Below are 27,940 nucleotides of genomic sequence, written 5' to 3' on the forward strand. Positions count from 1 at the left end.
TTTTTTGCTTCTCATCCGTAAATACTCTGCATACTCTTTCACGCGATTCAGTCTCAACAGGATCTTGAGCTTTATTGTGAAAGGTGTATGTGGAAAATAAACAAGTGGACACGCGATGGTTTTACCGTCGTTGTTGCTAACGACAACGCATAAAAACAGGCTCTTGTCCGTCCGTAGTGTGGTTATATTAAATATAAGAGAAAGAGAGAACTTTAAGAAATTAATGTAGCCACTACAGTGACCATCAAAACGATGAAAAAATATTGCCGTAAACAGTTTATTTTGCGACACCACGAAACAAACGATAGACGTTTTTATATCTTCATCCGATATATATCGTTATATCGAACAGCCCTATTTGTAACTTGAACTGCCTGAGGTCAGCGCTACTATAAACTCCCTGACCAGAATAATAAAAATTGATACACAGGACAAGATAACAGCATTGTTACCTTAATGATTGGCTATTTTTATTTTTTACTGCTGCATATATGAAGCGATAATGCCTTAAAATTTTTAAATCAAAATTTCTAAACTGTGGGAGACAGAATATATTACTGGGGAATTAACATTGTACAGTCACAAGAAATCCTTAGTGGGATTATCAGATGACACACTGGCACTGTACCACTAATGTGAATGGAAATTGCATTCATTAAGACATAATCACGTCATGAGTAATTAGTGTTTTTATGAACATGAGCCTGGATATTAAAAATACAACTCTCCAGCATGCACGATGCTGTGAAAAGGTTTCAGGAATCAGATTCAGACTTTAGTCACTCCCTGGAAATCCTGTTCTGTTTTCTTGCGATTGTTCTTCTGCAGTGCTCAGAACAGCAACCCTTCAGCTATAGTGTCATTTTGTGGAATGGACGCTGTGGAAATGGAGCTCTCGTCAGCAACGATGATGCTTGACATGAAACAAAGTCGAGTCAGTTTAAAGGGAAGTTGTTTCTCTCTTGCAAGTGGTCATAACAGTGGTTTGATCAGTCAAGTCCTGGAACTTTTTCAGTATGACCAATCATAACCTCCGTGTCTTTTCACTGAGCCTTGATACTTGGGGAAAAAAGAGCTCTCTCATCACGTTTTAGTAAAAAAAAAAAAAAAATTGTCCACAACAAAAGGCTGCTTTTCTTCCTTGTGCAACATTGGCTGATAAAGAGTTTGACTGCCAAAGTCCCTGATAACTGGTGGCACACGTGTGCTGCCATAATGAAACAGATTTGGATGGATTAAGCACCAAGTGGTGATGGAAAATGGCAGCCAACATGTCACCCTTCACCAGCAGGAAGAGATCCAGCCTGTAGCAGCACGTCCCGCCTGCCTGTACTGCCCTTCACAGCTTGCTGGCAGTTTGATGTGTGGAGCTTTAGGAAAGCTCAGAGATTCTGTCGCTGCTTTACATCATCTGCAATTCTTCTCCTAGTAAAAAAAAAAAAAAAATGTTTGACTTGGCTTCAAAATAAGCTCTCAGTAGTTTTGTCAATATTTAACAGTTACAGCTGCAAATCAATTTAGAGGCCATTTAGTGTGTTTATCTAAAAAGCTATTTTTAAAAGATGTCTGTTTAGTCTGGATTCTTTCTCTCACTTTCTGTCTTCCTTTCTCACAAGCGTTCTTGCTTCCTGTGTGAATTCGACCCCCACTGTTAGCCCAGATGCACCACGCTCCAGGATCACATAAGCTCTTACTTTGTGTTTTTTAGCGTCTTGCCAAATACTGGTGCTTTCCTGGCAACTCCAGTCACTCTCTGACCTCAGCTAAAGGTTGCGTGTTCACGCTGAACCCCGGAGGTATTCGTCATTTTTACTCTCTGCGAGGCCAAGGTGAAAAGTCACATCACAGCACCTCATAGCAACTCATGTCATTGCTTATTCTATTGCGTATTTTAAAAGCGTGCAATTGCACGTGACCGCTTCAGCTGCACTTTTTGTCTTCCACGTTCCCAGCAGCTACAAGATTTGCATTTTTCCAAGTCTCGACAATCCTCTCAGTCCCTCGACAAATAAACAACAGATGCTCAAATGTCTTCTTTGACTCATGCTTGATCTTCAGTATCGTGTGCCATTTTCTTATACTTCAGCAGTGTTACAGTGTGCTCAGTGTGTAGAGCTGATTTTGTTTTCAAAGCAAAGTGTGATGTAATAAGTCAGTGATCCTGTGTAGCTCAGTAGGTGGAGCAGGAGCTGTTGCACTGCTTTATTGAGAGATGAAATACAGACACTCGTGTTGTGTTAGTGTTTGTATGTGCTGATGTGTTATTGTAGGTCCTTCTGAAGCAATGCAGCTGTGTTTAATGATCAAATATAAAGATTAACTACATGATTAGCTTCCGTCATACTTCTGCATGAAGCATCAGAGCCTCGTCTTACATTCAAAGAAGCATACTTCCTAAAGTCACACCACAGTTGATTTCGATTTATTACATTTAAACCTTCCATGTCTAAACTACAATACTTTATAGCCTGTGCTTTTGATGTTTTCATCTTCTAAAAGGTACAGTTACACAATTATTTAATACTGATGCTAAAAATCAATTGAAACTTGAAGGAAATGTGTGACACAAGAAGAATAACATAAGAATTTAAACTACTGTACATAAAAAAAGCTTGTGCCCAAATAGTATTAAAGACCAATACAAATAGCAACATACATTCATTTAATAGAAACCTAAAATTTATAACTGTGGAAAATGGATGTTAATGTGAACATTAACTCATGGTACATTTATCCTTTAATTTCAAAAATGTCACCCAAAATATTTCTGTATAAGACTTCTGAGTCTTCTTGAGTGTTTTCTCTCCTAGAGAGATCCTTGGTCTCAGAAGATTCCCACAAGACATGTCAGTATTTGCTTCAGTCAAATGTTGCCGCTACTTGAATAAGACATTCAGTTAATCTGCACAGTGAGCTGCATATTACTGCGTTTCAGTGAAGACCAGTCAAGTCAAAAGTAGTTTATTTCCATCTGTAGTAATTTGGTGACATGGCTCTGTGCTGGAACCTCCCTGATGCACAGAGACCTGCAGCTCACTGGGTATTTTCTCTGTACACCCTAGAGATGGTTGTGGGAGAAAATCCCAGCAGATCACCAGTTTCTGAAATATTTCCACCAGCCAGTCTGGCACCATCAGCCATGACACATTTAAAGCCACTTAAATCACCTTTCTCAGCCATTGTCATGCTCAATTTCTCCATGACTATAAACAAAAGTATAACAAGTCATCTTTAAACACTGTTTCCAGAATTAGTTGTGCCATTTGGATGTGTAGAGTGATATCTGCTAAGCCATCAGCTAATGTGGCACTGAGATTAGCTGATCTTTGTGGCCTGTATGAACCAACGGTCAGTTTAATCCCAATTTAGTGCTCTGTCATTGCAATTTGCTTTGCTTTTGTAGAATTGAATGCATCGGGCATAGAGCAGCCTTAAGTTTAAGTCTTTTTCCTCTTGATGTCTTCTAAAAGTATCTAATTAGTATCAGTAATAACAAAATTGATGATGATGATAAAGAAAATGTGAAGAAATTGCAGTTGTGTGTGTCATTTATCAAAAGTAGCTGCATTGATCAGTTGTGCAGCATGTGCCTGAAACCTTTTACAATGATTCAGCTCAAAGTAAAAAGCAAGGCTGTGGTAAACCAGACCATAATACCCCACCTAGATTCACGATTTTTAACGTGTGATAAGAGAAAAGAATATGCTTTGTATTCGCTCACATTAAAGGCACGCGCCGTCTCTCATCTCTGTCTGCGCAGGCCACTAAAGAGCTGAAACAATACGACAACAAGATCATTGAGTGCACCTTTACCAACAACAGCTGGGTGTTCATGAGGCAAAGGGTGGACAAGAGCTTCCCCAACTCCTATGATACAGCCATGGGTGAGTCTTTGTCCTTCTCCTTCCAGCCGTTATTTTTAATATCCCACTGTCTCCTGTATCTGAGTCTAAATCTGTGCAAATAACAGCCAGTCAGCCTGTGATTAATGGGTTATTTTATCTATATTTCTTTTATTTGTATTTGCAACAGCCTCAGTTTTATTTCTGCATTGTGAGACTGTGTATGCGGAGGGGCAGATGTTATGTTGTGTACTCTCCATTATCAAATCAAATCAAATCACTTTTTATTGTCACATCACATGTGCAGGCACACTGGCACAGCACAGCACATGCGAGTGAAATTCTTGTGTGCGAGCCCCACAAGCAACAGAGATGTGCAAACACAACAACACAAACGAGCAAAATACAAGAATGGCCAACCTGAAACTAATAAATATATGTACAATATATAATAGTGTATGCATTTCTGGATGTGTATACTAAATATTTTCCTACGTGTGTGTGTGTGTGTGTGTGTGTGTGTGTGTGTGTGTGTATACACATTTTTACAAATTAAATAGTAATAAAATAAAATAATAATAATAATAATAATAAAATATATAAAATATACAGAGTTGAATATGTGCAAAACAAGTGGCATTTATATACAGTGTGGAGTGCATAATGTTAAAGTTCCAGTAGTGAAGCTGAGGTGTCTATGAAGTGTTCAGCAGTCTGATGGCCTGATGGAAAAAGCTGTCTCTCAGTCTGCTGGTACGGGACCGGATGCTGGTCCAGCCTGATGGAAGCAGTCTGAACAGTTTATGGCTGGGGTGACTGGAGTCCTTGATGATCCTCCCCGCTTTCCTCAGGCACCGCTTCCTGTAGATGTCTTGGAGGGAGGGAAGCTCACCTCCAATTATCCGTTCAGAGCACCGCACTACTCGCTGGAGAGCTTTGCAGTTGTAGGCGGTGCTGTTGCCATACCAGGTGGTGATGCATCCAGTGAGGATGCTCTCAATGGCACAGTGATAGAAGGTCCTGAGGATGCGGGGGCTCATGCCGAATCTTTTCAGTCTCCTGAGAAAGAAGAGGCGCTGCTGCGCCTTCTTCACTGTTTTGTTTGTGTGTACTGACCACGTAAGATCCTCAGCCAGGTGTACGCCAAGGAACCGGAAGCTGCTCACTCTCTCCACAGCAGCGCCGTTGATGGTGATGGGGGTGTGTACTTCTCTGCACCTCCGGAAGTCCACTATCAACTCCTTTGTCTTTGCGACGTTGAGGGTGAGATGGTTGTCTTGACACCAGTGGGTCAGGGCGCTGACCTCCTCCCTGTAAGCCGTCTCATCACCGTTGGTGATAAGACCCACCACTGTAGTGTCGTCCGCAAACTTCACAATGATGTTGGAGCTGTTAGTGGCTGTGCAGTTGTAGGTGTAGAGTGAGTACAGGAGAGGGCTCAGTACACACCCCTGTGGAGCACCAGTGTTCAGTGTGATGGGGGATGAGGTGATGCTGCCCAGTCTGACCACCTGGCGTCTGTCAGACAGGAAGCTAAGGATCCAGCTGCAGAGGGAGCTGCTCAGTCCTAGATCCTGCAGTTTCCTGTCCAGCTTCGAGGGAACGATGGTATTGAATGCTGAGCTGTAATCTACAAACAGCATTCTCACATACGTGTCTCTCTTCTCCAGGTGTGACAGGGCAGTGTGTAGTGTCAGGGCTATGGCATCATCAGTGGACCTGTTGTGGCGGTATGCAAACTGTAGAGGGTCCAGTGAGTCGGGTAGTGCAGAGCAGATGAAGTCCCTGACCAGCTTCTCGAAGCATTTGCTTACGATGGGGGTCAGGGCTACAGGTCGCCAGTCGTTCAATGAGGAGATGGTGGAGGATTTGGGTACAGGGACGATGGTGGCCATTTTGAAGCAGGCTGGGACTACAGACAGAGAGAGGGAAAGGTTGAAGATGTGCGTGAACACTCCAGCCAGCTGAGCCGCGCATGACCTGAGGACGCGGCCGGGAATCCCGTCCGGGAATCCCGTCCGGACCAGTAGCTTTGCGTGCGTTCACCTTCCTGAAGCACTTCCGCACATCCTCCTCAGACACAGTGTGCGCACTGACGTCATCCGCGGTGCGCACACTGTCCGGTCTCATGGTGTTCGCTGTGTCGAATCTAGCGTAGAATACGTTTAGATCCTCACACAGAGAGGCCGTGGTCTGCGGTGTGCTGGTTTTCCCTCTAAAGTCTGTGATCGTGTTTAGTCCCTGCCACATACTCCGAGGGTTGTCAAACTGTTGCTCCACCCTGTCCCTGTACTCACGTTTGGCTGCTTTGATCGTCTTCCGGAGTTGGTAATGTGCGTGTTTGTAGTCCGATGTGTTCGCGGAGGCAAAGGCGGTGTTCCGTGCCGCGCGAACATCTCCGTTAATCCAGGGTTTTTGATTTGGGAAGGATTTGACTGTTCTGGATGGGACGACATCTTCCACGCATTTCCTGATAAATCCACAGACTGAGTCTGTGTATTCATCAATGTCTCTGGCGGCCACGTGAAACATTTCCCAGTCCGCGTGATCAAAACAGTCCCGCAGCGCAGACTCCGATTGGTCCGTCCAACAGTGCACCGCCCTCCGGGTTGGAGCTTCCTGTTTAAGAATGCACACTGACACTGTGGCCTTGTCTTTGGAGCTGAGGACAAATTGTTTTCTTTAGCTCCTCACTGTGAATAGAGTAGCTGACATTTTGCCACACAATTTCCAATCTTTAAGAGGTTTTACTGTCGTGAATGGGAATGCGCATGATATATTATTGGCTGATAAGCGAGAAAATGAAATCATTGTTACTGTTTCAATAATGAAAGTTCAGCCGATAATTAAATCTGATAGCACGGTGCATGCTGCGGATGTTAGCAATCATTTTTTACTTTTTGCTTTTTTTTTTTCTTCTGCTCTTTGCTTGCTGCCTGAGGGCAAGGCTGAGCTCCTCATGCAGAACAGTGGAGTTAAAGAAACTTTAGACGACGCTCGTTCATCTGTACGACAAACTCTACAAACAGTTTATCAAACAGGTTGATCAAGTAGAATATAAATGTCTTTAACTGCCCGTCGAGATGTTAACCTGCTGCCTCTGCTTCATCCACAGCCATTTTCACACATTACTCATGATGCCTCTAGCAAATTGTTATGAACAATCTACAGACTAATAGATAATCTCCGTACCGATTAAGCTTAATGTACAGTGGTTTTTTGTCTTAATATTAAAATTAAATGTTTTGTCTGTTGCTAAGAAATCATTGGCAGCATCACAGTATTTATGAAGACTTTCTGGGGGCCTTACAAGATAGCATTTTCCAAGCACCTGTTTACAATCCCAGAACCAATTAAGCTGGTTTGGGCTCAAAATATTTCCATGTGCTGTTCAGCTAGCTACCTGGGTTGCTAATAAGCCAAGCTGCTAGTCTGCAGGAATGTTCACTTGAACAGACGCGTGATAAGAGCGAGACATGACAATCAAAGGAAGCTAAATGGAAAACTGTAGCAGCAAAGATGGCCTTTCTCCTGCCCCTGACCCAAAGAACCAATCAGTAGAAACCATAAGTCGGTCTTATAATTGTGCTGATTAATGCGCACAGTGGAGGGTCACGCAGCATCAGTCGTATGATGTATCTTATTACTTGTAGATAAAACTACTTGTCGTTTGTCTTTGTAGTAAAGCTAGTAAAGCTTACTAGGAAAGAAATATGCCTTTGGGGCAAAGTCACCACACCACACATTTTTTCTATACATGCTGGTTTTTGTTTAGTTGTCCAGGGTTCGACCGCTTTGAGCATTGACATAAACTGTGGTTCTCTCCCTGTTCAGTGAGACAGGGTCTTGTTTGGTGGAGCCACATTGGCTGCAGAGGGGCAACGCCAGCTTCTCAAAGGGCTTTGATTGTGCCCTGAGAGATACATGCAGTAGGGTGGTGTGAGATTCTATCAGCTGTGGTGCTTAAATGATGCTCAGTTGGAACTTAGGGCCCCAAATTGTGCTGAGAAGAAATCCCCCTACCATCAACATCACCACCAGCCTGAACCATTAATAGTAGACAGGATGAATACATGATTTCATGGTGCTTATGCTAAATTCTGAACAAATCCCAACCATGCAAATGTAGAAATGGAGACTCATCTGATCAGGCAGCGTTTTTCCAATCCTCTATTGTCCAATTTTGGTGGTCCGGTGTGAATTGCAGCCTCAGTTTCTTCCGCTGCTTTAAGGCATCTGCTTTGAGGCTCTGCATTTTTACGCTGTTGGTCTTCTGCACACTTTGGCAATAAAGTGTTTTGCTGTATAGTTTTTTGTACATATATAATGATGCATTTTTTAACTTTTTTTTAAGTACAAGGATTTGCTTGTCTTGTGCTTGTACATTTAAGTCTCTTTAATGAGGTTTTAATGAGCTATGGGTCTTAAAGTTAGAATAAATCGTGAGTTCTCAGTCTGAGTACCCTTTCTTCCTCTCCACCAGCAGCACCCCTAGAGCAGTAAAGAGGTAGATGTTGTGAGAGAGGATAAACGCTACCACAGAGCTGTCAGACAATTTATTAGTTCAAGGGCTTTAATCTGGCCCGGGTTATGGTCTCTCAGACCTACTTCGGTGCAACGACATCAGTCAAAAATCCAATATGTTTGCAGTCGATTCACACGGACACGCTCGAAGGTGGAATGAAAATCCAGCTGTGATGGACTGCAAACGTTATCCATGCACATTTTTAGGCCATCTCTTGCAGTTAGGCAATGCAACCCTAGGCTTTCATTTCACCTCCACAGTTAATGGCTGTCTTGAAGACAGTGCAGATGTGGCACTACTTCTAATATATTTTCAAATAATGGACTTATAATGGGAAATGCATGAAAAGGGGAAAACGAATACAAATTCAATGCTTCAATCAAATTGGGTTTCATTTCACAAGTTGTGATTTTTGTTTTAAACTTTAAAGTTCTCCCCCACGTGCCACATGCTATGAAAATGCACAGCAACCACAACAGGAGAAACAAATGGACACAAACAAAGCAGAGCAAGGCGAGGACAGAATGCAAAAATAATAGATAAACACGGCAATAAACCATGTTTGTGTAGCACTTAATCTAAATGCTGAGTTCACAGCGCTATGCAAGGAGGAGCATAAAAGTACATATTGAAGCAATAAAAACAAGAAGCACAAGCGAGGGAAAACACATTTAAAGAATGAACGAAATTGATTGAAGAAGATAGAAAAGATGGTCCTGAATTATTGAGCTTTAGATCCCGAGGCGGACTGTTGTACAGCCTCGGAGCCCAGATGGCAAAAGCGCCTTTTATCTCAAATCTGGTCAGATAGTAACACATTTGTCCCCGAGCTGATAACATTTCGCTTCATTTAGAGGCTGGATATAGTCGTCAGTATGCTGCTGGTATTATGGCGCTGTCATAACCGTGCAGAGGGAGCTGTGGAGCAGGAGGGGCTTTTTTCTAGCACTCAAAATCAAAAAGTCCATATCATGTTTCCGTAGACAGTGGGAGTGACTCAAAAGTTGGTGTGTGTCTGTGATAAAATAGTGGTTAAAATGTACTTTAGCAGCTTGGATGCGTGTCGAATCCTCTCTGATTAATATAATTATGAATCATTAATTTAGGTGTTTTTGCATCATCCACACCATCATCAGAGAATGCAGTTGTTTCAGGTGCCTGAATCTTTCTGTTATGCACAAGGTGTCTCTTGCTTTTAAATCTCGAGAGTGGACGGTCAGTGATGACGTTAAGTTTTTCGTTTTTTCCACCAGGCCATCTTAGGTTATAAAAGAAAAATGGCTCCATAGTATAGCGGGGTTGTGTTAGGATAGACATTTGGCACATACTGAGACATGCAGAGTTACCTGCTGTGGCGACGTAACTTTTATGCCAGGACATCTCTGAGGCGGGCGTGGCTCAAGAGGCAGAGCAGGTCATCTACCAGTCAGTTCAATCATTGGCTCATCTTTTCAACATGCCCGCAAGATACTGACCCCTAAATTGGTCCTGGTACAGCCACCAGTGTGTGTGCGTGCATGTTAGAAGGTGTGTGAATGGATTGTAGGACTTTGAGTCATGATACATGAAACATGAAACAGGCAGTTCTAGTGTACATCATGACTCGCCTTTGCATCTTTGTGTTTTGCTTTACTTTGACTCACTGGCTCTGTTTAGGAAGAGATTAGCAAGAGACAGACTGCATTATTTGATCACCTGGGAATGAGAACGTGCTTGAAAGAACCATGAATTCACTGTTGCTGGAAAAGCCTGTGGGCATTTCTATTGTAACTTCCTTTCTCCTTTTTTTTGTCCAGCTGTGTGTCAAAGCATCCGGGAGCCCGTCACTAAGGAAATCCTTTTGGAGTATCTGGACCGCTGTGCTCAGGGAGCACAATCCCAAAACCGGAAAAACCCGCGAGACCCAGACTCTGAGCTAATGCCCCCTCCCCCTCCAAAGAGACCCAACCGGGCCATCCCGTAGCCCGTAGCTACGCCTTTGGGACTGCTCCACGGTTACGGTGTACATCCAGCCACTCACACCCCAACAGATAAAGGACATTTCAAGGCTTTCTTACCTGCAGCACGTTTGCTTTATCAGCCCATACATTTCGGGGCACCAGAAAACCTCGATGTCATTAAATTACATTGTAGACCTCTTTGTAGCTTTAATTGCCTGTGTTCTTATTAAAATGTTTAAAAAAAAAAAAAAATTACGCTTAGGTAATTTTTTTTTTTCATTGTTTTGCTGTTTATAATTTTAAACAACTGAGCTAATTGGTATTTATTTACTTGGGAATTGTTATAGCAACAAATAACACCTGACAAACCGTGTTCATGTTTTGTCAACTAGTTCCTTAATTTGATTTTGAAAGAGGAGTAAACATCTTTAAAGCTCAGTCTGCTGTCTTGATGAGTCTACACTACAAAAATAGTTTCCACCATCAGGTCTCATGTAGATTTACACAAAGCTGCGCAGATGTTCAATTAACAGATTAAGGTTTCTCATTGAGTTCCACCTGTAAGACTCAGGCGGGGGTTTCCAAATGTTTTCATATCTCAGATAAGGATTAGATCTCAGTACTCTGCCTCAGCCCATCTGTGTGGACTTTTGTTTTAAAGGCCACATGGGTGGGCGGGGGAGATGACAACGTGATTACACAGTCTCTACAAAGTAACTACAACTACAAAACCAGTGAAGTCAAGCTGCAGATGGGTGGCACACAAAAGGAAACAAAAATCAACAAATTGTCTCGCAGAAGTGAAGAAGCTTCAAACGGAAGGATAAATACAACTTTTCCAGAAGATTAGAGCCTCAAATCGCTTGACTTTGATTTTAATTCGCCATGCGCTCGTTGTTCCCCAGTTTTCATCTACACCGAGGTATTAAAGCCAAAAGGTTTATGCTATATCCAGCATCAAAGTGAAGAACACTGGTTTTTGTGTTTAGCCAATTAGGATTTTGTTTTTTAAAAAAATGTCTTGTGTGCCATGTGATTTGGCTTCAAAAAGGCAGAAAAAATCTTAGACACTTTTCAGTCTAAGAAACAGCACATCTGTGTGAAAAACATCTTCATTTTAAGGTGTATTTTGTTTGCCAAGGACGAGGTAACAGTTTAATAGAAAAGTTGCTTCACTTAGATTTAACTGATTTTTCTCTGAAGGCCCCGGGCAGGAGGACAAAACACAACAAAACAAAATGCTTAAAGCATGTTAAAGCAAAATCAAACAGAAGCTTAAAGAATAAATGCTGACTGTAATGTGCTGTAGTTACAAAATAAACAGTAATGTCTATACTAATTGTTACATAACCACCTGCCACAGAATAACATCTGTGAACATGTGAGTAGGGATACTTTTAGTTGGGTCTTTTATGTATTTGGACTATAATCATGGATGTTACCGAATTATGAGTTTGCAGCATTAATTCAAGAGGATTAACAGTTCGGTCATTTTTCACACATTCCCTTCATGTTTTTTCAGGGTATGAATTGATTGGACATTTCACTGATGAGCTCATTCAAGGCTAGGTGTGACTTTTTCCCCTCATTACTTCATGACGAGTCTGTTCAGACTTCCTTGTACCAACGCTCCAGAGCCCAGTGTAAATTATTTAATATATTAGGTACAATTGTGAGATAAGATGCACAAAAAAAAACAAACAAAAAACTGTTTTTGTACACCCTGGCAAAAAGAATCTGTCCTCTTTGTCTGAACCTTCGGTGTGTCGACATGTTTGAAAAGGTGGCTGAACTGCATTAACAGTCAGTTTTACACCATCAGGACATGTGAAGTGAATTACAGTTTCAGTCTTGAATTAGTCACCCCTGACATTAATTTAAGAAACAGACCAAATTTCTACATGTGACCACCATGTTATTTTTTTATTTACTTAACAGAAACTAAGTCAAAATGAAGACTGTTTGTTGCTTCTATAGGAATGAAAGAGGTAAGTGGCAGCCAGGTGAAGCTAATCAAATGCACTTAATTCACTGCTCATCTGCTGCACGTGTGAGCACCTCTAACTTGCTACCCATCAATCCACAAAGGGTGTAAAAGTCATTTCCAAAGAATTATTAACAGGTGGAAAGAGATACTGATAGTCTACTTTGACGTCCACTCCTGGGAAGACTAAACTCACCACAAACGCAGACCGTGCACTTCTGAGATACTGCAAAATGAAGGGAAGATTCTACGGGCCTCAGCATGTTAAATTTCATGACAACACAATTGGAAAAAGACTGGACAAGAACGGCGTGTTTGGAAGGTTTACTAGAAGAAAACCTCTTGGGTTTGGTTTGTAAAGTTGCATCTGAACAAACAATCCGACCAAGATCAAAGTGCTTTAGACAAACGAGACCAAAGTGGAAATGTCTGGCCATAATGCACAGTGAAAACCAAACAGCGCACCAAATGTCAAGGTCACGCTGGTGGAGGAATGATGATTTGGGTTGGTTTTGTAGCCACAGGACCTTCCAGGCCTGTAGTCAGTCGTATGCGCTTCTGTATACATTCTACAGTCAAAATAGAGGACATCTGTCTGAAAAAGGACCCCAAGTACGGCAGCAAACCTGCAACAAAATGACTAAAAATGGGGGGAGAAAATCACTGTTGCAATCATCTAGTCAAAGTCCAGATTTCAATGCTGTGGTGGGACCTTAAGAAAGCTGTGCCTGCGAACCTCAATGAACTGAAGCAACGCCACAGAGAAGAGTGGTCCAAAATCCCTTTACAATGATATGAGAGTCATCATGTGTTACGTCCCCACATGAAGGTTAGGCGAAGAGGGTGGGGGACAGTAACAACTGGATCCGGATTGGAATGAAAAGGACGCCAGGCAGAAGTGTTAAACACAAAATAAGTCTTTATTATAACCAATAACCATGTTGGTTATTGATAGTATCAATAGAAAAAGACAGCAACGCTGCTATTAGCAATAAACCAGGCAGGCCAAACCAAGAAAATGGAGGCCGCTTCGCATACACGAAACAACTGCCCAGTTGAGAGCTACTCACAAAGAGACACACAGCAAACCTTTTCACACCTAGGCCAGAATCACACACAGACCAGCTCAGAGGAAATCCACCAAAAACCTCTCCTACACCCACACTGCTCTCCTCCAGCTTATATCACCTCTGGAGGGTAATTGGTGGTAAACAAGGGCAGATGAGCAGCAGGTGTGTCCTAAAGGAGAAGGCAGGGGCAGAGAGAGACAAGGGGAGAACAGGAAGAGGACAACACCACGCCCACACACTCCCACTGCTGTTCATCTTAGGTTGTTTAAGAACCTAGAAAGATCCAGATGTATGTAAACCTCCCCAGTTTAATTGTGTAATATGTGAGTGCTGTAAAGAGAAAAAAAAAAGCTCCACAATATATCTCAGCAACTTGAGTGAAACATTAATCCTGACTTTTCATATTAGCACCACATATGCAGCCATCTTTCTTGGCCAAATTTCAGTGGAAATGTCAGTGAAAGCTTGTGCCTGATCTGTATGCTGCGAGCATAGAGAGTCACAGGCTGTGGCCATGCAGAAAAAGCTAATTAGAACATTTAACATACAAGATTAATCATCGGCCTCGAGACAAACAAATATTTATCTTTTTAATTAAGTGTCCTGCTGAGGAGTATGACAGCAATAACAAGTCATCAACCCATACAAAACAGACACATGCCCAGGTCCCCAGGCAGCAGTTTTCCGCCACCTCTATAACCCATTGTGTTGCGCTTGACCTCTGACCTCCCCGTGAAGCCCAGGCAAATGAAGATAATTCCTCCTCCGATTATTAAACGTGCTCAACGTGCTTTGTTTTAATCCCTTCGGTAAAGCCTGTTGCCAGGAAACGTATGGATTATTTTCTTAACCTGTTGCCCACATTGTTGTTTGAGTAACTCCCATCTGCAGCGCTCATCGCCCACTGTTGTTTTTGTAGAAACGATTTACACAGAGGACTATGTAATCAGCTATATTTAATTGTTTGTTACGGGTCTCTCTATCGCTCGCTCATAGTGGGTGATACCACTTTGACGTTCGGTGACTCTATTTCTGCTTCTGTGTGACTAAAAGTTACCATTTCAGAACAATTGTGAGGTGCAACTTTCTTTGAAATGTGTCTCTCTGCACCCCCGTGCTGCGAAGGATTTTTTTTCCTTCTCTTTTAGGATCAAGAGTCAGAATTTGTGCTTATTTTAAGATTAGTGTGACGTTGAGCGGTTAGTCATGCAGCGTGGAGAATTTAGATCTGGAGTTAGGAAATGAATGTAAGTTAGGGGAGCGTAACACACGAGTGTAACAAATCATGCATGTGTGTTTTGAGTTCCTGTCGATTGGCGCCCGAGGCGACCGTTCTCCTTATAGCGGGGATGGATGAGCTGCACTCCCTGGGCTCTCTTCCCCTCCGGCTTAACATGAAAGCTGGCTGATTTTCATCAAAGCCTCCCCTCACCTTTTTGTTGTGAGGTTGCTGCCGCAGAGACGCCGCCGCTCTCATGCAGCAGGTGCAGGATTCATACCTGTTTTTCTGTTTTCATTTCTTTTCTCTACGAGCTTAAATTTCATTCAGTTAAATCCATCCTTGCAAACTGTTCTTCTAGATTTAATATTGACCCAAACCTGTTTTATTTTTCCAAAACCCCTTCGGCACCTTCTGTGTCGTGTTCCTCACGAAAACGTGGCGGAAGACGGACGCTCGAGGAAACGCAGACAGACGCGTGAAAAGGAAGATCCTGCTTCGTCAATAATGCGTTTCCTCTGGGTGTGTTTGTGCCCCGGAGGGGAGGAGGGGAGCGCCACCGCGGCTGTATGGATCTGGAAATCCAAACACTCTGTATGAGCACAGGTGGTGTAGCAAAGATTACCAGGCTCTCACTCTCAGCTCAGGTGTTGGAGGCTGAAAACCACTGAGCTTCACTGCAATATTAATTCAGCAGAGACGACTCGCGGGTCATTATTGTCTCAGTATTACCTGCATTTTGAATAATGCATCTCTGCGACTCTCACTGTTGAGAGGTGCAGAAATGTTCTGTTTGCAGCTCAGAGCTGCTCGTGTACTGACAGTGTTTGCGATTACTGTAAACTACATTTTTGTTATCTTGAAAAAAACCCAATGTGTTATTCAAATTAATAATAATTAAACGATGTGAGGAAATTAATTTGGTTTTCATAATCAAACCACTCCTTGTCCAGTAAAATTCATGATGTTATCATTCAGTTTATTCTTCAAGTGATCAAATAGGGCCAAATATGGCCCCAGCAGTATATTTAAATGTGAGTCGTGTAGCACGATTTACTGCTGCAGAAGCCTTGATTTTCAGTATTTCTGCACATAAAATTTAATGTGATGCACCTATAAACAAGATGTATGTTTAGGCTTTGTTTTAAACAGGTAGTAACTAATACCCTGCATGACAACTTCATTATAATTTGTTGGGTCTCTGCATTCATGTGGATGTTCCTACAACATGCACCACCCACCTAAACATTTTTACAGATCAAGCCCACCTCCCCAATGACAACAGCCTTCTCTGGCGAGACATACACTCTGAAACACTCCAAAAGCAACTCAGGAACACATCAACGAATATAACAAAGACCTTCGATCTCCACCAAATCAAGAACTGGTGCCAGATGCTACAAGACGCCCTGAGAGTGCTCTGTGTCCACACGCGGAGCTGTTTTGGTGACATAACAGGACCTAATATTGGTTTGATTGGTATATGTCATAATCCAAATTGCTGTTGGAGGTGGTTCCTGAACACTTTTACTTTGCAGTAACACCACTCACTTTAGATCAATTCATTCTTTTAGAAATGTTTCTAAAGGCAAGGCTCACAGTCAGGTGCTTGATTTTATATACCTGTGGCAATGAGACTGAAACACCTGAAATTAAAGATTAAGGGCCAAATTTGCTAAATGGGTCAAAATAGCAAGTAAGCTGTCATAGTTTTGCTGAGTTTCCAACACACAGTTCCCATCAGTTAATTTTAATATCAAGTGCCAAAAAATATTAATTTTGTCTGTGTTAAATTTCGACACAATTAACAGTAAATTGCGTGCCACAAACGTCAGAGAATCTCTTTGCATGCTTGATTTAATACCGCTCTTCCTATATTTTTTACCTTGAGAAAGGAACTTGTAAAAATCTCTGAGTTCCCTCATACACACAATTACTACGCCCTCTTTGTAAATAGCAACAGTAGGCTTCTTTCCTTACTCAAAAACCCAATTTGCCCTGGTGCCATGTGTTAGTAATTACTTTTGCACATGTAGTGAAATCAGGCACTGCATCCAGTTCTGTGTACCCACCAGAGACATTTTACACATTGCTCAATCTTTTTCTACCTCCTCTCAGCCTGTACATCCTCACCTTGACTTTATTCTGAAATCTTAGTTTAATTTGTATCATTCCTGAGAGCGCAGCCCTTCTTAAGATCCTGATTAGGTTGCTCATCGACTTCCCTCCAGTTTCCAAGCTGCGTTATTAGCCTCACATCTGATGGTATTGGAAACATTTAAAAAAAAGTTTGGGGACTTCACAACATCATCAGTGAACCCTAAAGTCACGACTGTGAATCAAGTCTTCAGCCGACTGATTTTAATAACAGGCTTTAGTCCTGATAATAAAGTCAGACAGTCCTGACCTGATTACCCCGATGAAATTAAAAATTTAATTGCATAAATTTTTCAGCTGATGGACTCGAGCAGGCATTGCAGCACAAATCTATTACTAGCAGATTCTCGGCTTGATGCTATGAGGTAACAAATGACTCCCATTTGGGGCGTCGGCCGATGAAGCTGCAGCACAGGTCTTCAGTCTCCATCAGAAGCAGCGATCGGGGGGTCTTTGTTCGTGACACCATAAAGCTATTCTGCGTGCTTTGTTTCTTACAGCAGCACAGCGAGGCTGCCAGTGTAGTGTCAGCCCACTCTGTGATCAGCTTTTCAACGTGACACACAGAAACTGCACTTATGCCTGCTGCTGCATTTTCAAAGACTCCCAAAATACCTGTAAACCTACTTGGATATCAGGCATAAACACTGATCCTGCTTAAAGCAACCAGAGGGCACAAACATCTAAAGATAAGTGACATGGCAAAAAAGAATATTTTTTATTTATTTTAACATTATTTTAAATGTTTTTTGTTTTTTCGTTGCATCCCAGAAAGACACCCATGGCCTTTAAGTGAACTGCAGTCAGTGTTGTTTGCATTTGCTTGTGAGCATCAGATAAAACAGTCAGGCTTGCACTGTTGTATGCAGTTTATGCCATTCATGTAGCTGAGCATATATACTTGTGTATAAGCTATAAATGCAAACTTTGTAGTGAAGTTGTAATTTGGCGGCTAACCGTACAAAGCAGTAATTAGTTATACACTTTCTCTTTGTATCATATTTGACTAAAAGCGCCAATGTTTGATATAACTGTCAATTTGACAGAATTTGACAAACTAGTTAACCACAATTTACACTCAAATGTGAGTTTTGCAATAATGTGGGCAGGCAAGCAAACTGAAATTAGCAATTTTGATCTCCCAAAACCAAACAAATGTCTCTCCATGAATCAAACACCCTGCTTGTGATCAGCCTAGTTTTTCCTCAACAACAGACATATTTGGTTTAGGTCAAAATGACTTCACTAGATTAAACCTGGCTGCCTTATGACCTGTTATCACCTGGCACATGTTACCAGGGTCACAAAAGAAATGTTAAAGCTTCCCAGCATGGGCATGATTTGCTGATTGAGGGTTGGCTCTTCCTGTTCTAAGCGCAGCCTCATCACCACACTTGAAAGCGGTACTCCGTACTTTAGCTTTTCACTTACCTCCTGCATCATCCATGTTTTTTCATTGGCCCAAGTGGAAACGTTCTTCATGACACAAATGTCCTCTGTGCTGCATGAAGTATAGCAGCAGGCTGATGAACCATGTGTGGAGTTGCTTTGTTTATTCAGCGCACGCTCTGTTAAAGCCACAGTGAGTGGATATAAAGTGGTAGCAAGTAAGCACCAATGTTCGTCCACATGCTTGCATTTATACTGAAAAGGTCAGGCCTTTCTTTTTTCCTTAATGAGTTCCCACATTTTCCCCCCCAAAGGATTTCTTCAGCAGCTAACACTGAGCACTGCTTATATCAGAGCCAGTATTTGTTGCAATCAACATCAAATCACAGTAAGTTTTGTGCAGTTCCACCAAGTTAGTATAACGTCAATGAATTTTCCTCGCTCCAGGCTACAAAGGAGTAAAACCACAGAAAATTAAAGAATGAGATGTGATTCCTGTTTTTTTCCTTTACTCCATTAACTCGGTGAAGTGAGAATGTCATCGCTTGAGAAGAAAAGGTGGAGGGACGCCTTTAACCTGAAGGTGTAATTTTCTAACTGACATTTTACAAAATCTTTCAGAGTGACTGCAGGTTGACCTCACGGGATGTACCAGCGCACGGACAATAAAAAACGAATTGTTCTTCAGAACAGTCAGACTTAACGCGAGACTGAAAGGCTTGCGATTTAACACGAGGATAACTGCCCAGTGGAAGACCCGACAAAGTGATGAGGTAAATGTGTGAAAATGCTAAAAGAGAGGTAAAAGGTTCAGACCCTTTGTACTTTTTCACCTTTACCGGTAAAGTGCCTGTAAATGACGATAATAGCCCACAAAGGGCACAGAGTACACAGTGTTTGACACTTCTCCCACATGCTCGGGAGTAAAAGTCGTGATTTCTCACCCGCGACCAATTTTGACCTCCTGCTTTTGTAGTCTGCAAGCTTCTAAACTACCGGAGTGCTCTTTCAACATCGGGAATTTTTTTCATTCGGGAAAAACGAAAACAGGTCATTTTCTTATTTACATGAACATTTCACAGAACATTACCTTATTTTCCTCTGGTGCATTAGATGATTCAGTTTTGTGCTATTATTGTATTTTACAGTGCAAAGTTGGGACGTTCTTTACCTCAGTGCTTGAACAGTCTCTTCCATCTCCCACCAGTGTTTAGCTGCCTCCATTCTGCCACTATATCAGGTGGCTTTTAACGAGTAATTCCTGCAGAGAAAAAAAACCCCTCAAAAGCTTCATGACTTGGACAACATGGGTGACCAGATCAGCATAAATGTCCACAAAACATTTCTCCCACCTGGTAGAATAGTTTTGTCAGTATATATTCACTGTGTTCTACTTCTTGCAAACTTTCGGACTCATTAAATTAAGCTTATTTTCGTGGGCAGCACATTGACTAGCACTGCGGGTCCTGGGATTGATCTAAATCTAAATTGGCTGTCGCTCTTTGATGGACTCGTGACCTCTCCAGGGTGTACCTCGCCTCACAACCCAAGACAGCTGGGATAGGTTCAAGCCCCCCGTGACACTCAATGGATAATCTTTAAGAAAATTAAAGGACGGATAAATTAAGTTTTTGTGTGAGCTTTCCTGTGTTTCTTTGTTGTATTTGATTAAACCCAGAAAAGCTTGATGCCTTAATCTTTTTTCTGCATTTTACTGCTTTTCCTCACATAATTCTCACCACATTTATGGGGTTTTTTGTTGTTTTTTTTTTACATACTTCAAACTGGTCTTCAGCCTGAAGAAGGTTTTTCCTTTTGTTGCCATCTTATCAGCCTTGTTGTAGCAGTAAGGGAGATCATGTTTGCTGTTCACATGAATTGTGAAAAACACTGGGGAGAATCCTTTCCACTGACGGAAAGTAAAACAAACTTGTGGAACATTTTCCAAATTAAAAAGTATCAGTGGAGAGCTTTGTCCGCAGGAAGCTGGGCGAGGCTGATATTGTGGGCCTTTTGTCTTCTCAGCAGTCCTTTGGGTTGCAAAATATTGGCTGTGTGCAGCTGGCAACCTTTTATGCAATTTTAAGTACTAAAATTCTTAAATTTAAGCTTGGTTTGTTTTCCCTGGACAGCCAGATTGAGCTCAGTTGCATGCACGATAATGCGTTGGTCATGTATTCTGCGAGGTCAACTCATTCTCTTTCCTAACTTGGTTAGCAGGTCCTTCGTTTCATATTTAACCTGCAGTCTCACACTGTCCATTTTAGATATTCAAGGTCTGCTGCTGAGCTCTGTCGAACTGCTTTGCAGGTGGAAGATTTACACTCAAATGTGAAGCTCATGGCTCCCGACCAAGAAAGCTCATGCGACGAGCTGGGCGTGACAATGCCACCATCTCTCTTGCCACTTTCAGAATTGTTTAGCTCTTCCAAGCTGTCTGGTCATGCTCAATTAACGAGTGGTTAGTCCCATATAATCGACTAATAGTAATAGTAATCATAACAATACTCCTCATTCATGTACATCTTTCAATTCTGATTAAATCATAAAAAATTGTAAAAATCACTTGGTCCTTGCCAGGTTCTAAAAGTATTTAAATGCAACCTCAGATGAACAATATGTGAGCATATTACACGTGTCAGCTAAGCACAGCTCATGATCCGGGGGTTTGTAGAACTAGCTTTAGCAGCAATAGCTTGAAGTAATGGTTTTCTGACATCTTCAGTCTCGCTCATCATTGTAAAGGAATTTTGGTAATTTTTCTTTCCATCGTTGCTTCACTTCAGGGAAGTTTGCAGGCATTTGTTTATACACAGATCTCTTAAGGTCATTTTAATCAGGTTGAGGTCTGGACATTGATCGGGCTGTTACAACACCTTTTTTATTGTTATATATTTCATGCTATACTTGGGATCAGTTTCCTGTTGCATGAACCAGACTCAGATTTACTAAAGCTTCAGCTGTAACTCAGATGGCCTGATATTTAACTATAGAATACTTTGGTATACAGAGGAGTTAATGGTTACTTTAATGACTGGATATGTGCAGAAGAGGGATGGTGAACATACTGGACAAAGTATGTTTAATATGGAGCTGCCAGGAAGGAGGAAAGATCACAGAGAAGATTCAAGGACATGCAGAGGGTTGGTGCGATAGAGGAAGATCTTAGGCAGAGGGTGAGACAGAAGCAGATGAGCCACTGTGTTGACCCCTAAAGCACCAGCCACACTGGTGCTTTAGGGGTTTTAGAAGCAGATAGGAACTCTGAGTCCAATCTCCACCAGTCTGCACGTTAAGGTGTCCCTGAGCAAAATAATAAACCCAGATTGCCCTAATGCATCCATCAGTGTGTGTCTGTGTGTGTCCGTGATAGATAAAACACTGTGAATAAAGCACTGTATGAGTGTATATCTGTGTGTAAGTGCTTTGAGTGCTTTGAGGAAAGTGCTATATAAATGTCAGTCCATTTATCTTGGCACAACACAGGAGATGGTCTCAAATACATTAACAAGGCAAAAAAAAGGAATCCGTGTTTGAGGTTTACCTGCTAAACAAAAAACATTCCAGGTGATGACCTCATGCACCTGGTTAAGATAGTCGGAAAAGCTTCAGTACCATCATTAAAGCAAACAACTCCGATCTCTTCAGTATTGGTTTGCACTGTAGAAAATAGTAGGAAAAAAAAAAGCCTGAGCTTAAAGGGACAACATGCACATATGCTGACCTCTTTATTTTTTAACCTTTGACCATGTTACTATGTGCATCCGCCACTTTAATAATTCCAATAAATAAGTAGAAACACAGTAGATCCTGCTGATATGTGGTGAGGAGATTAGCATAGGTAGGGCTGTTGCACCACGCTGCAACAGCACTTTCATTTTTCCTGAAATGTAAGATAAGATAAGATAGAACTTTATTAATCCCTCGGGTGGGTTCCTCTGGGAAATTCGACTTCCAAAAAGCACAGCAACGACCGAAGTTACAGTTACAGAATTGTTATATATATATATATATACACACACACACACACACACACACACACACACACACACACACACACACACACACACACACACACACACACACACACACACACACACACACACACATATATAAATACAGAGACAAATATAAATAAAATATACAAAGGGGATAAATAGAATAAATAGGAATAAAAAATAAAAAATAAAAAATAAAAAATGTAATAAATGTAATAAACCTAATAGTCTGTGAAAGAGTAACATTATATCTGCCTATAAAGAAGAGTTGGTCTATAGGCTACACATTTGCTGCATTTCTATGATTTCTGATATTCCTTTGAGGGATTTACATCTACATTGCTGCCAGTTATGGATAATCTTGCAAAACCTGTATAAAGCCTATTTGTTGCTCCTGTTTCCCAGTGGATAAAACACCATTTTTACTTAAATGTTTGATGCTGCCCAGATTGAGCTGTATATTTACCATCTACGGAACTGCGCTGTTTTCTTTCAGGTGTAATTTACAGCCGTAATAACCCCCAAATTCCACCTACAATTGTACTAAAAATATGGAAGCATCTCCTTATCATATTCAGAGAGGCAGCGGAGTGATTTGGAAACTACTAAATTGGATTTGGTGGAAGTGAGGAAGGAGGGGGCAGCTTTTGTCACAGCAAAAGTCATTTTTCATGTGATATAGCTGCAGGAGTGTGTGCTGCGGCTTCTGCTTTGTACGGAAATGATGGAGGGAAATGGCACAAGTCCCTGCTCATTGGGCATTTCCATAAACTTTACTTTTTCCTTGACAAAGTTTCATCCTAAGAATGCCAGAAGGTACAGGTCTCATCTTGCCGCGCCTCATTAAGTTCAGGCAACAGCGAGGCGAGGGGAGTGCTGGTGTGTGTCCTATGAAGGGCCGTAAAAGGAAATAGACTCCACAAAGTTTCCTTGAACAAGACGGCAATAGTAATGACAGAGTTGACACGGGAGATAGGCTTTGTTGTCTTTGGAGAGGCTTTTTGGTATACAGTGCTTCCTATAAACTGGCAATCACCACCACCCAGAGACAAAATACTGATGAAATATCTATACATTATTGATATGACTCCCCTGCGCGTCACGCTCATTTCACCACTTCGATCTCTGTAGCTCTCGATCTTTGTCTCCGAAGCTCCCTTTAGGCTCCCTTTTATGAAGCAGTGAGGCTGAATACGACCCATTCACTGACTGGCTGGTGTAGATCCGCCTGATTCATCACACTGATGCACAATAAAAAATATAAAAAAAACACAACAGAAGAGTCATCATTATATTATATGTCCAACTCTGAGGGGCTAATTAAGATCAATACTGCAGTGGAACTCCATCAGAGAAAGACTCATAGTTTACCTGCCTCATAAGGACTAATAAATAATCAATATTTCAATAAAGCTCCCATTTGTGATGAGATTGAGAGGCTTAATTATTCTGTTTCTCCAGTTCATGGGTGGTCTTAGCCCATAAAAGAACACTTAATCCTTAAGTGTTTCTAAAAAACATGTAACTACAGATTTATCACTGAAATTCCAACAATTTCCAAGTGGCTTAAACAAAAGCTAATCTGCTTTCCCCTCTTTGCATCCATCTATACTGTGATTTTTTTATCCCTCAAATTACACTAAGCGGATTTTACAATTCAATAACTATGTTTATGTGATAATGTCCTTCTGTCACCGTAAACTCAACACTTCTTATTGACTTTTACATTAAGGGTCTACCACATGTTACATTAAAACAGCTGGAATTAACAGCTGCACTTACAGTGTCATAAAATCAATCAAACATTGGGTATCAGACGTGCAGCCTGGAGGCTCAAGCTCCAACTGGGTCCACTGGATGGCTTTGCAGTGGGAGAACTGCAGGGATTTTTCCATAAAAATGAACTACTCTTTCTTTTGTGGGGATTCCAGCTTTACACAGGACAGAAAATTGGTGGAAAATTTAGGAGTATTTCTAAAAGTTTAAATCATAAAGATGTAAAATACTGTTGTGAAACAAAGCGATGTTTGAAGCCTTTGTGACCGTCCACCTTCCACATAGTAATGCACAATGTACTTACAGTAAACGCAACAAATGTGGATAATTCAAATATGGATCACTGTTAAATTATAAACAATTATTTGCTAAGAAATAATACTTTTTGTTCTTGGCACATTTTAGAGGGAAGCAGGAAGGGGTTCTTCTTCACTGAGTCCCGTGGTTTTAGATTGAATAAAATCTTGGCTATGGCACAAGTGAATATTTTAAGAATATACATGTACATCTTAAAAATAAAGTAAAGAATGAACGTGGAGGGCTGTTTTTTGTTCGTTTGTTTTTATTTTAGATATGCACTTCGTTTGTTTTTGGGTTTTTTTTAATTTGTCTTGAACTTAAAAAAGACTACTTTCTGAAGGTCTTTCAGTTTTTCTTTACACTTCAGCTGCTTTTTCACCCATCTTCAGTCCAGTCCTTGTACCTGCCTATTTTCAGGGGAAGCCTATGAATCATTCAAACACTAAAAAAAAGAGCCATTAGTTGGTGTGCGCAGTCTCCTAAAAAAAAAAAAAAAATGCACAACTGATGGACAAAGTAAGATGCAGCAGACCCAAAAACTATTTAGAGCAGATAAACAATATCTGAAAGTTGTGTCCTTAACCAGGAATAAAAACAGCAAACCTGACAGATGCAGCTAGACCCTCATCATCAGAAATGGCCTCAGTGGAAGATCTGACAGTCAACAAGCCATTCTTGAAGAAGGGGAACAAATAACAGGCTGGGGTATGGCAAATTACACAAACTCTGGACTGAAATTTAGTGGCAACAAGTATTATAGACAGATGAACCCAAATTTGAAAATTCTGCTTCAAATTGTTGTCGCTATGTACGATGGAGGTCGGGGGAGAGTGAAAGTGAGTGTACACAGCCAACTGTAAAACACAGGAGGCTGTGTTATGGTTTCAAGCTGCATTTCAGCCAGTGGGGTAGGAGGTCCTGTCAAAATAGAAATGACAGTGATGTCGAACACACTGACAGTGCAGTAAAAACATACCTGGATAGAAAGACACACAACAGGACACAATCAGTCATTGATGGGTCTCCCCAGAGCCTGGACCTCAACATTACTGAAGCATTGTGGGATCATCTCGGCAGAGATCAGAACAAGAGGCAGAAACATCCAAAGAAGAGCTTTGAATGTCCCCAAGCCTGAACTATTCCTGGGGAACTATTCCTGAAGACTGCTTAAAGAAAGCAGGTGGTCATACCTAATATTGACTTTGCAGCTCATTAGAAAAGTCTGGTTTTGCTGTATACACTGTATTTCCATCTACTTCCCATTTTATGAGTAAACAAATAAAGAAATGATGGGTACCCCCAAACTTTTGGCCAGTATTATACATTATTATGAAATGATGTAACTGGTTTGGCCCACATGGGATCAAACTGGGATGTACATTTTGTGCCCCATGGACTAAAATAAGTTTGAAACCCCTGAATTAGACAACAGAGGAAAGTGGAATTAATGGATTAATTGTAACAGACACAGTAAAATGAACACATGAAAATGAGAACATCAGCAGTTCCGACTTTGAGACATTAACCTGCGAAACTTTGGTATCAGCACTTAAGAATGTGTTCTGTTGGCAGCAGAAGACGGGCATTAAATGCAAATTTAATGTTTGAGCATTTTGAATTATTAACTACTTTAGAAACCAGTCGATATCCAGTAGGATACTGGATACCAACTTATGGAAATGTGATGTGGAAACTTAAAGCCCTCCGGGATCCACTGAGAATGGACATTTAAGTAGGAAAACCTTTTTATGAGTTTTAATTAAAATGATTGAGGTTGTTTTTAAAAAAAATCAGACAAACTAGAGGTTTTCTAAGCATAGCCTGAAAAATGACAGAATTTCAACTGTGACACCTTTCCATAAATCCACTAATCCTGTCTGCGAGACGTTGACTTTCTTTCAAATGTTACTGCTCTCAAAAACATTACTTGGTATGGCTACGATTGCTGCCACCCTGTATTGGTAGTTTTTGAATGTTTATGTAAAAGTGTTAAAACACTGAAGGTGATCCAGATATATGATTCTGTAACAGGTGAAATTCTGATGTTTATGCTGCATGTCTAAAGTTTGGGAAATCATCCCCGACTTTCCATCTCACTACACAAAGCACACACTTCTTGTATTGGTGCTGAAGGCACTTTTTGCATAATGGCCATTATTCTGAGGGGTAATGGGCTGTAATCCACAGACCTCGAGCTTCTTAGAGACTGCTTTCAATCTATAATCGTCCCTGGAATGACTTCAGGTTAATTTTTATTGAATGAAAGCCATTAACTGGAAATGTATTTTATATTAAAGTGTTGTAGAGCCTCAAATTGCCTTTTCCTTCCCTATACTATACCATCATTGTATTTAAAATAGTGCTAATATAATAAACTTCTGCCTTGTGTTTAAATGCTATGTCAAGTCATTGCAGCAGAGTTATTACCAACAAGTGCCTGCAGCCAGAGAAAATATATGTGCGACAAAATTTAGCGAGATGTGCAAAACTAATGAGTCACATCTAGCTTTAGGACTTTAATATGAGTGCGAGTCAGGGGGATTTGTCTGTTAAATATAAGGTGATATATGTATTATCAGATCATTTGTCATGAAAGCTGGCAGCGTGACCACAGAAAAGGCGTCACTTGTTCTGTGGTACATTTAGTTTGTTCTCTGCAAGTGTTCAAGGCGAAAGAAAATAGGGATTTTAATAGAGGGTTTTATGAGTGCAACAGCAACACTCGACTTTATAACAAAAACAGCAAAAAACAAAGTCAATGCAGGCTTTGCATCATTTTTTAGTTTTGTCTTGTAGCTTCTAATTGCATCTGTCTGGAAAACTGAAGATGTGAAGGGTGTTTTTTTGTTTGTTTGTTTTTCTGCCACAGACTTCAAAATGACCATATTACAAGTTTCTGTGTAGCTTTTAATCAATACCAAACATTTCTCTCACACAATGGATGGACTGTATACAAGTAGTGGGATTTAAAGACACATTTAACCCTCCATTCCTCAGTCTAGTGCTAAAGGACAATGTTACCGTAAAGGTTTTCACAAGCCTCAAACCTGTTATCCTGTATGTAAAACCTGACAGTGAGTCTGTCTTGTAGTGTCAAAGCCACTCAATCTAAATCCCAAACGGGAAAGCTGGGGACCAATCACGCTTGTTTTTTTATGTCCAGGGAGAAAGAAGTGGAGAGCTGTTTACTGCCCTGCTGCTAAAGTGGAGTGGGAATCCAGTAAAGTGCAGACACAGAAGCACAAATTGGAAACAAAGCACCATTATTTTCTCCTCTGCAACACACAGTCTAAGCTAAGTCCATACTTAAGCATGACAGTGCTGATGCTACCAATAGCATGCAATTATCAAGTGGCCACCTCCAAGGTAGAAAAATCAAGCTAAGATGGAATTATTAAAAACAGCTGCTCCTCTGATGGCCAATAAAAATGTAAAAATGTCCAATTTTAACAATTTTAAGTTCAAGGTCGATAGCGTGGTTAAAGAAAACATTTTGATCTATATATGGGTCCCTATGGATTATGTTAATGGCTGCTTTGGTGCCTAAGCCCGTCTGCTGGGCTACACCTCAGTGTTTTTGCCTTTTGAAGCATTTTCTCATGCTGTTATAAAACTAATAAAACCCCCTGCTGTGTTGTACAACCCGACTAAAAAGACAATGCTGAAGTTTTGGTTGTTGGGATTTCTTTAAGCTTGTCACTTAGCACCAATTACCAGGTATGTGCCTGGCTACACTGCAC

General features: G+C 41.1%; 1 protein-coding gene across 1 annotated transcript in view; it reads left to right on the plus strand.

The window, feature by feature from the left end:
* The window catches only part of rngtt (RNA guanylyltransferase and 5'-phosphatase), a 117,206-nt gene extending 106,461 nt beyond the window's left edge, over nucleotides 1–10,745 (plus strand). Inside the window, exons 15-16 of the mRNA XM_080883859.1 lie at nucleotides 3,761–3,884; nucleotides 10,164–10,745. Coding sequence (XP_080739985.1) covers nucleotides 3,761–3,884; nucleotides 10,164–10,330 — 291 coding nt within the window. The 3' untranslated portion in view covers nucleotides 10,331–10,745. The remainder of the gene's footprint in view (nucleotides 1–3,760; nucleotides 3,885–10,163) is intronic.
* Nucleotides 10,746–27,940: the final 17,195 nt, after the last annotated feature.

The sequence above is a fragment of the Rhamphochromis sp. 'chilingali' genome (genome assembly GCF_963969265.1).
Source record: "Rhamphochromis sp. 'chilingali' genome assembly, chromosome: 5".
Lineage (NCBI taxonomy): Eukaryota > Metazoa > Chordata > Actinopteri > Cichliformes > Cichlidae > Rhamphochromis > Rhamphochromis sp. 'chilingali'.